Source organism: Echiichthys vipera (assembly GCF_963691815.1).
Source record: "Echiichthys vipera genome assembly, chromosome: 19".
Classification (NCBI taxonomy): Eukaryota; Metazoa; Chordata; class Actinopteri; order Perciformes; family Trachinidae; genus Echiichthys; species Echiichthys vipera.
The window spans coordinates 25,954,778-25,964,590 of NC_139844.1; the positions used below are offsets into that span (position 1 = coordinate 25,954,778).

The 9,813-nt window shown below is 45.7% G+C and overlaps 1 protein-coding gene across 1 annotated transcript; it reads left to right on the top strand.

Annotated features, from left to right (window-relative positions):
• Positions 1–341: 341 nt before the first annotated feature.
• Positions 342–9,098, top strand: LOC310961748 (uncharacterized protein; the record flags this gene model as incomplete). The annotated part of the gene is made up of 9 exons (XM_083933959.1): positions 342–963; positions 1,616–1,886; positions 2,105–2,252; positions 2,449–2,636; positions 5,358–5,364; positions 6,632–7,244; positions 7,465–7,744; positions 7,870–8,014; positions 8,812–9,098. 9 exons carry the CDS (start codon positions 342–344, stop codon positions 9,001–9,003), a joined length of 2,466 nt encoding a protein of 821 aa, XP_083790085.1. The 3' UTR covers positions 9,004–9,098.
• Between the last annotated feature and the right edge of the window lie 715 nt (positions 9,099–9,813).

Genomic DNA, 9,813 nt, shown 5'->3' on the forward strand with positions numbered 1-9,813 from the left:
TGTGCTGAGTGGGCTGTTTTGCATCGGTGAAGACGGTTATCTCTGAGCACAGGACAGAGAATTTGGCTGGGTCTGGGTTAATGTTTGACCTCACTGTCAGCTGACTCTCTGAGCTCCTGTATATAACGGGGACGTTTCTGACAAACTCTCTGCAGCAAAGAGGACATTAAAGGTAAGTATGTACTGTAGAGCTGTCTCGATGCTAAATCTGTGTTCTGGGTTTAATTCAGAGTCATTACATTAAAAAGAACTAAAGGGTGTCTTAGTATCCAATACTACTTTCATGTGTTGTGGTTGAGTCTAACTAACTTTGCTTAATTTTCCCTGGACAGGCTGTAAAGATGCGTGGGATCTTTGCTAGTTGTGCGCTTTCAGCACTGCTGCTGGCTGTAGCCTGGGCAGACCACCACCACCACCACCACCATGACTCTGGACATAGTCATGAGGGCGATATGAGCTGCCACAAGCTGTCTCCTCCCAATGCAGACTTCAGCTTTGCCCTCTACAAAAGCCTGAATGCCAAAGCTGCTGCAGGAAAGAACATCTTCTTCTCTCCGCTGGGCATCTCCACCGCCCTGTCAATGCTGTCCACCGGGGCCGGTGGTGAGACGCACCGCCAGCTGTTCTCCAGCCTGGGCTACAGTGCTCACACCCAGGCACAGATTAACGAAGCGTACGAGCATCTTTTCCACATGATAGGACACAGCCAGGAGAGTCAGCAGCTGGATGTGGGTAACGCCGTGGCCCTGCGCTCTGGTTTCAGTCCTCTGGCGAAGTTCCTGAAAGATGTCGAGCACTACTACTCTGCTAAAGTCTTCAACGTCGACTTTACCAAACCTGCCGAGGCCGCAGCTGAGATCAACACATTTATTGCCAGTAAAACCAATGACAAGATCAAAGATATGGTGAAGGACCTCAACTCTGAGATGGCCATGGTGCTGATCAATTATGTCTATTTCAGAGGTAGGACAATATCGCATACATTTAAATTTTGAATAGTCTATTCATGCAGATAGCTAGCTTCTCTGAACACATAGACGTGTTTAAGCACATCTCTTGGTATAGTTCAAGGACAGAGCATGCAACGAATATGTAAACAGAACCAGTTTCAAAAGATAAGGGCGCACTTACACTTGGCCCAGATGATCCGCGCTGAGCTTTAGCGTGATTGTCTCCCCTCCCTCCTCCCCCGTGGACAGTTTTCTGAGTTTTTGAATATTTTCATCTGACCAAATCTGCCTAAAACGTTCCACCGCTGCATCGAACCATTCGGCAGCATCTTTTTAAATGTCCGTCGGAGGAACAGTCGTGTATATAAATCGTGTCAGGACCTCGTCAATGCTCGTGCCCGTACACATGCATCCTTACTTTACCGAAGCCCACCTCTCTCAACTGGGCTGCGGCTTGGAAGCGTGCCGTGCCCCGGCAGGGAACAGTTGTACTCACACTGGTCAAACGAACTAGACTTTAGCCGTGAAGCGTCCTTGGGCACGGTACGAAAGGCAAGTCTGAGGGCGCCCTTAGAGAACGCAAGACAATTATAGCAAGTACTGCAACATCATTTAAATTGACATACTGTGACTACATTGCTTCCCCCTCCACTTGTCTTGTATAGGACAGTGGGAGAAACCCTTCGATGGTAACTTGACACACAAGGCAGACTTCAGCGTGGACGAAACCACCAAGGTTCAGGTAGACATGATGAGGAGGACAGGTCGCTACGACTTCTATAACGACAATGACAACCACACCACCGTCATCATGCTACCCTACAACGGCAACACCTCCATGATGATCGTCCTGCCTGATGAAGGCAAGATGGCCGAGGTGGAAGGCTACATCAACAAGGACTACATCAAGCACTGGCATGACTCACTCTACAGGAGGTAAGAGAGGACTTTGACTTCCTTTTGAGTAACAGTAACAGTGTGCTCATTCGTAGGATCATAGAGAATGTCTTAGCATGCTTTGACGCTCAATTGATGAGGTGTATTTGATTGGTTCAGAGTGTCCATATTTAGTACAACTCAAGTTGAGTAAACAAGCTGTAAGTCAGCTGTATATTCTAGTGATTTTGACACTTGTGGTGTTCTGTGTTCCTCAGTTCTGTGTCAGTATCCCTGCCCAAGTTCTCCATCTCTGCTGATGCCTCTCTGGACAGCACACTGAAAGAAATGGGCATCACCGACGCTTTTGCAGACAACGCAGATTTCTCTGGCATGTCCGATGAAGTCAAGCTTAAAGTCTCAAAGGTAGGCTACGCAAACACACCTTCACATGTTTGTTATTGGAATTAACACGACAATAATTGCTTGTGATCACTCTCTGTCTTTCTTTGTTTTATCTTTTTATATATATAACATGCTCACAAATGCATTGAATAGAGCAGAGCCTAGCTACAGTTTTCTAAGACTAGACCTTGACTCCCTCCTCCCGGTCCCTCCACAGGTGTCCCACCAGGCCGTGCTGAGCGTGGACGAAACAGGAACAGAGGCCGCAGCCGCCACCACCATCGAGGTCATGCCCATGAGCATGCCCGAAACCATGACCCTCAACAGACCCTTCATGGTCTTCATCCTGGAGCACTCCACCAGGAGCATCCTCTTCATGGGCAAGATCAACAACCCCACAGCCATGTAAAGATGCTAGGGGAGCGATGAGTGCTGCATTTGTTGCATTTTCACACTGTAGTGGGTTTTAGTAGCTGCAGGACATTGGCTCATTTTTTACCTCACCACCTGAAAGCCCTGTAGAGATGTCACGGTGATGATAAGAGCAATGGGGGATAACGAATTGAGGATGGTTTGATGAACAAGACAACAAACCTATCATCACAAAGTAGTTATGTCAGTCTATCAATCTGCTTGCAGTCCGTCCGCTTGACACATTTATTGTCATCTGAACCTTGCTAGGTGTATTAATATCTAAAAACATCATTGATATATTGAATCAGGCTGAGTGTTGTATGTGATACAGATAATAAAAACATCAAATACGTTGATTCAAGCATCTGCTTTCACTCAATTAGCGTGTTATTGTGCTTTTGCTGTTTCAACATGTCAAAGTGAAATAAAGACTTGTCATGAACAGCTGACAGTGTGTTGTTTTAATGGTCAGATCACGGATCCCCAAACACATTTCCAATACCAATTAATGCTGAATCATTGTTTGTCTCTCTATATTTCCCTCAAAGGTCGCTAATTTCTGGTGTAGGCTATCGTGTGAATATCGTTCTGTAGTTGTGTAATGATTGCTATAATCTCATACACATTCAATGCAGCTGTAACACACGTTTGTTGTGTGTTCACTGAGTTGTGTTGCATCTGTAAAGATAGCCTCGCCAGGACCCTCTCGGCACAGGACACAAGACGAAGCCGGTCCTCGTTCATTTTTAATCGAACTGTCAGCTAACTCTTGGATCAACCGCACGTAATGGAGAAGTTTCTGCCAAACTGCAGAAAAGAGGACATGGTAAGCAAGGCTCCTCGCTGAAATACCCTGAATTTTTTATATAATGTTTGAGAACTTTGAATTTTCACTCTTCTCTGTCACATGGGACAGTGGGCGACCCCCTCACTGACCAGACACACGAGGGACACACCACCGCATTTCAGTTGGATACACAGACTCTAAAAGAAGTGGACGTAGCAACAGTGATGAGAGGATGACAGGGTGGAGCGCATGACCTGCATTCACATATTTTTTTGACATTAAAGCACAGCAGAGACAGCGAGGAGCTCCTTCTGCCATATTTACAAAATGTACCTAAGATTGAACAGTCTTATTCGCCAATTATCAAACAGACTTAGATATTTAATGTGTTTCAGCCTCGGACAATCACAAGTGCTCTCACAGCTGCATTATGAGAGGAAACTCACAGTAAAGCCTCTGTTCTGTTGCCGTACTGCTCAAAACTGCTAATTTAAAGATAATACACAGCTGTGATGCTGTTTGTGACTCAGCACAGTGAAACCAGATGTGCTTTTTAAAGAAGTAATGCAAGTCTGTCCCATGTGGCCTTAAGAAACATGATCAGACCTGCGGTGGCATTCGAGTCCGATCGAGCTTTTTATGAGTTTTGTAATTGAAATGCGATGCAGTTTTGATTGTTTCCTGTGTTTTAATGAGCACTTTTATTATTTCACTCTTTGTCCCTACATATTAAGTAAATATTCAAATGACAGGAGGAAATTAAACACCTCCTGTGAGCATTTCTTTAATCATTAATCATTGTGCCACTGTGTTTATAAGAGTTATACAGAAGTCTTCACATTTCCCAGTGTCTTCCTGGCTTTGTAAGTATTTGACTAAATACAGAGTTATTGGTTTTAGCAAATGAAGGCCCTATTTTAAGGTTCATTGTACAGCCTGTCCTTCACTATAAACATTATTTATTATCGTGTACAACAAGTTGGGGACGCATGCAAAGTTATCCCCAAGGTTTAGTCCCAATTTACGTTTACTGTGATATCAACTTGGCTAACGAAAAACATGCTTAAGGGCGCACTCACACTTTCTATCCGTACCGTGCCCAAGCACGCTTCACTAGTTCATTTTACCTAGGCGCGGTATGCTTGCCGTCCACGGCCGTTTGGGAGAGGTGGGCTTTTGCAAAGCACGTTTGCACATGTACGAGCACGAGCGTGTGCACGTGTACGAGCACGAGGCCTACGGTGGTTCTGAGGTCATTTCCTGTGCGCCTGTTGGGACATAGAAAAAAGAAGGAGGGACCATGCGTGAACATTTAAAACAATGGCGGCGAAAGGTTCACATTGGTGTGATGCGGAGTGACGCATCGCGATGACGTCATCAATGCGTGTGACGTGTTACGGCGTGAGTGTGAGTACAAACGGGCATGTGTCACGGGGGGAGAGGGGGAGGGTGACAAGGACCCTAAAGCACGGGGCACGGGACGGATGGACAACGTGAGTGCGCCCTAAAAATTCCTAAAAGCCCTGAAAATCGTAGACAACCAACTCCTTGGAGAGTCTTTTCGTACAACCAGACGCTGAACAGGACATTTCGAAGAAACTAAAATTCTACATTTTCCGAAAATAGGGTGAAAGTGAAAGTTATTACCAAACCAGTGGCATCGCCCCCTACTGGTCATGACAAAGAACGCAGGTTTAAGCTTCATTTTTCAGACCCTTAGGCTAGATTCACTTCTTTCATACAATCTTTGGGTGTATATGATGACAAACCTGAACTACTGAAAAACATTTTCTAGCTTTGAGCTTTTATAGCTTTCCTAAACACCGTGTGACGGCCTCCTCCTGGTCCTGGTCCTGGTCCCAGGCTCTGCTGACATCGGATGAGAGCATGAAAGGAAATGTTTGTGTGTTTATCTTTTTTTGCAGTCCTTCAGTGAGCCGCGTTTATTATCATCAGTCATCGGAACCTGTCTAGGTGTCTAAAGTTCTGAATTCATTGTTATTTTTGTATCCCGCTGACTGTTGTTTGTGACAGCTAAAGAGATGTGTTACCCATTTAAATCCAAGCCTGTGTCATGGCAATGTGGGCATTGTGTTGAGATGAATGCAGTTGGGCCTGTCAACGTGATGCAGGATGATGCAAAACTGTTCATCTCAGCACAGGGCCTGTATTAAAATGAATATAAGGCATCTCTGATTCAGAGCCATGAAACCTAAAAACCTTAAATCAATCACAGCAAACACAAGTGCATGCACAGTGGAAACAATGTCACAAACTTTCTCAAATTACAGTTCACGAAACATTGAGAAACAGGCAATGCAGTAACAGAATATGGAGTCATTCGATCAACGCTGCCTCGTTTGACAGTTTGATCTGAGTTTTCACGAGTCTACGCTCAACAGACCTGCAGACTCGACGCTGTCACTCATCCTCTTGAACCCGCCCCAGATGAGATAAACGGCTGTGATTGGTTCGCCCAGATTGGCTGGAAATCTGTTTGTATGGGATAGTTGCCAGACTTATCTGCCAGAGCAAATAAAACACATTTACCTGAGTTCCAGGTTTCTGTTATTGAGCAATTTTATCAACGTGTTTCAACATGAATCGAAAAAAAACAACTTGTTCTGACTAAACTTGAAGTCGATGTGTTATTTAACACATTCAACTTTAAATGAATAATACAATCAAGGTCGATCCTGCTGACTCGTGGCTACATGAGTTACAGCACAAATGCATGCAACCTTCATAGCAGAGGTACTTTACTCGTGGTGTGTTGTGTGAGTTTTGTTAAAGTGAAGATAGCTGGGCCAGACATCTCTCAGCACAGGACAGAAAAGGCTGAACCTTGTTAATTTTTAATAGATGTGTCAGCTGACTCTTCGATCTACTCAATATAATGAAGACGTTTGTGCCGATCTGCACCAGAGGACATTGGTAAGCATGGACTCACTGAAACATGCAGAATGTTTTTATATAATTCTCCTGGTGTTAAATTGAAGTGACATTTGGAATTAGTGAAGTTTGGAGACAAAATGTGTGTTACAGTAGAAGTGTAAAGCTGTTATGATCAGATCATCTGTGTCTCCTAAAAGCCAAAGTTACAGTCGACTTAATTCATTCATCCTGTTATATACAATGCTGTGAATTTGCTCCTGTCCTGTTACTGTTTTGAACTGAAGTTTTCCTTCCGTATGGACAGGCTGTAAAGATGCGTGGGATCTTTGCTAGTTGTGCACTGCTGCTGGCTGCAGCCTGGGCAGACCACCACCACCACCACGGCTCTGAGCACAGCCATGATGAACTGAACTGCCACGTGCTGTTGTCTCCCAATGCAGACTTTGCCTTTTCCCTCTTTAAAACCCTGAATACCAAAACTGCTGCAGGAAAGAACATCTTTTTCTCGCCTCTGGGCATCTCCACCGCCCTGTCCGTGCTGTCCACCGGGGCTTGTGGGGAAACGCACAGCCAGCTGTTCTCCAGCTTGGGCTACAGCACTTTAAACCAGACTCAGGTCAACGACGCGTACAAGCATCTTTTTGACATGCACGGAAACAGCCAGGACAATCAGCAGCTGGATGTGGGTAACGCTGTGGCCCTGCGCTCTGGTTTCAGTCCTCTGGAGAAGTTCCTGAAGGATGTGCAGCACTACTACTCCGCTGAAGTCTTCAACGTCAACATAACCGATCCTGCGGAGGCTGTAGCTCACATCAACGCATTCATTGCTAATCAAACCCATGACAAGATCACAGATATGGTTAAGGACCTGGGCCCCGATATGGCCATGATGCTGATTAACTATGTCCACTTTAAAGGTAAGACCCAAGTTCAAGTCCATATCTCGTTAACGCTGTCCGGTACCGACGGGCAAAGACGCAAACTCACCACATGCAAAATAGAGTAGTTTTAATGATGTAAGCATGAAATATGAAGGTTCTGGAGCACAATTCAACTGCTAAAAAAGAAATGAGAATAATAATTTGAGCTGACACATCTACTTTAATGTTGTCTTCCCACCTGAACTGCGCCGGACAGGAGAGTGGCAGGAACCCTTCGATCCTTTCATGACACGAAAGTTGGACTTCCATGTGAACAAGACCACCACAGTTAAGGCGGACATGATGTTTAGGAGGGGTTACTACGACGTCTACTGGGACGTTGACAACCACACCATTGTCACCCTGCTGCCATACAAGGGAAACAACAACGACACCTCCATGATGATCGTCCTGCCAAAGCCAGGCAAGATGGAGGAGGTGGAGGGTTTCATCAACAAGGACTACATCAAGCACTGGCATGAATCTGTCTTTAAGAAGTAAGAGGGAACTTCACTTTTGATACTTCCTGATTGAAAAAATGTTGACCACTTTGATGTATTTGATGTACTTGAAAAAAACAAGTGATGTGATTTCTACACTGGTGATGTTGTGTGTTTCATAGATGGGTGTCTCTGGAGCTGCCAAAGTTTTCAATCTCTACTGAAAATGCCCTGGAAGACACGCTGAAAGAAATGGGCATAACCAACGCGTTCACAGACGATGCTGATTTCTCTGGCCTGTCCGATTCCAAGCTCAAAGTCTCAAAGGTAGGAGAGAAGCTTCTTTTTAGCTCCGTTACTAATTTAAGTTCTTTGAGTGCGCACTCCCATTGTGCGTCCGTCCCGTGCCCCGTGCTTTAGGGTCCTTGTCCCCCCCTCCAGGCCCGTTTGTACTCACACTACCTGGGCCTCGGAGAATGCTTCTTGCCTGCCTATACGTCATCACGGCGTAACACGTCAGACGCATTGATGACGTCATGGCGATGCGTGGCTTTGTTTCCAAATCTTTCCGTAGACCTCTGAGATTTTGTGCGTCTTGTCGACTGTTTTTGAATCTTTTCATCGACCAAATCTGCAGTAAACACTCCACCTCCGCATCACACCAACGTGAACCTTTCACCGCCATTGTTGTTGTTGTTAAATGTCCGCGCATGGTCCGTCCTTCTATTGTCTATGTCTGAAACAGGCGCACATAAGTTACGTCAGAACCGTCGTAGGCCTCGTGCTCGTGCTCGTACACGTGCGCACGCTCGTGCAAACGCACTCTACAAAAGCCCACCTCTCTCAGACGGGCCGTGGACGGCCAGCTGGCCGCAGTTATGCGCGGAGCGGGTGCACTCACACTGGTCAAACGCACTAGGCTTGACCCGAAAAAACGGTTTTGGCCTGGTGCGGAAGGACAGTGTGAGTGCGCCCTTAAACGACATGGGCAGTAGTTCAGGAGTAAATGCAGAATAGAGACAAATACCTCCACAGGTAAAAAAAAAAAAACCCTAATCCTTGACATCTTTCCTAGAGCTGTGCTTTAAACTGAGACTCTGACTGTTTCGTTTTTTCCTCCACAGGTGTCCCACAAGGCGATGCTGAGTGTCGCCGAGTTGGGAACAGAGGAAGCGGACGTCAACATTTATGAGGATGTATACGCCGGCTTTCCACGGGCAGTCAATATGAACAGACCCTTCTTCATCTTCATCCTGGAGAACTCCTCCAAGAGCATCCTCTTCATGGGCAAGATCAACAACCCCACAGCGGTGTGACGGCACTCGCGTCATGATGAAGATCTCATAGTAATCAAACTCACTGATTAGCTGCAGTGACTCCTGATGAGTAGCTGAGAGTGTTTCTGCATGTGATCGTGTACGCCTTTGCCTTTCATTTTTTTTAAATAATAAAGAAGCACCCTGGAAATAGAAAAAACACAGTTTCCTTTTTTCTATTTAGATACAGAATAGATACAAAATATTTAAATGTGATCAAATAAGGTCAGAACTTTCCGACCACTATCCCCAAAGCAATTTCAGTCAAACGCAACTGGACTTGGTTATTTGTCTAGGACAGGGATGGCAACTCCAGTCCTGCAGAGCCACTGTCCTGCATGTTTTAGGTTTCTCTCTGCTCCAACACACCTGAGTCTGATGCTGTGCTCGTTATCAAGCAGCTGATGCTCGTCACAGTTTGATGATTGTTAGACTCAGGTGTGTTAGACTCAGGTGTGTTAGACTCAGGTGTGTTAGGGTAGGGAGAAACCTAAAACATGCAGGACAGTGACCCTCCAGGACTGGAATTGCCCACCCCTGGTCTAGGAAGACATTTCACCTCTCATCCAAGAGGCTTCATCAGTGCATGGACACATCTGACCAGGCTGGGCCTGGACCAGGACCAGGACCAGGCTGGGACTGGTCCAATTAACTGGTGTGGAGATCCAGGTATTTTACAGCTCACAAGGCCGACTTGACTGAAATTGCTTTGGGGATAACGATGACCTGGACACATGAGAACATCCACAGGCTTTTCCTACCACTGTTCCCTGACTGATGCCACGTCTGCATCTGGTCTGAGATAAAATC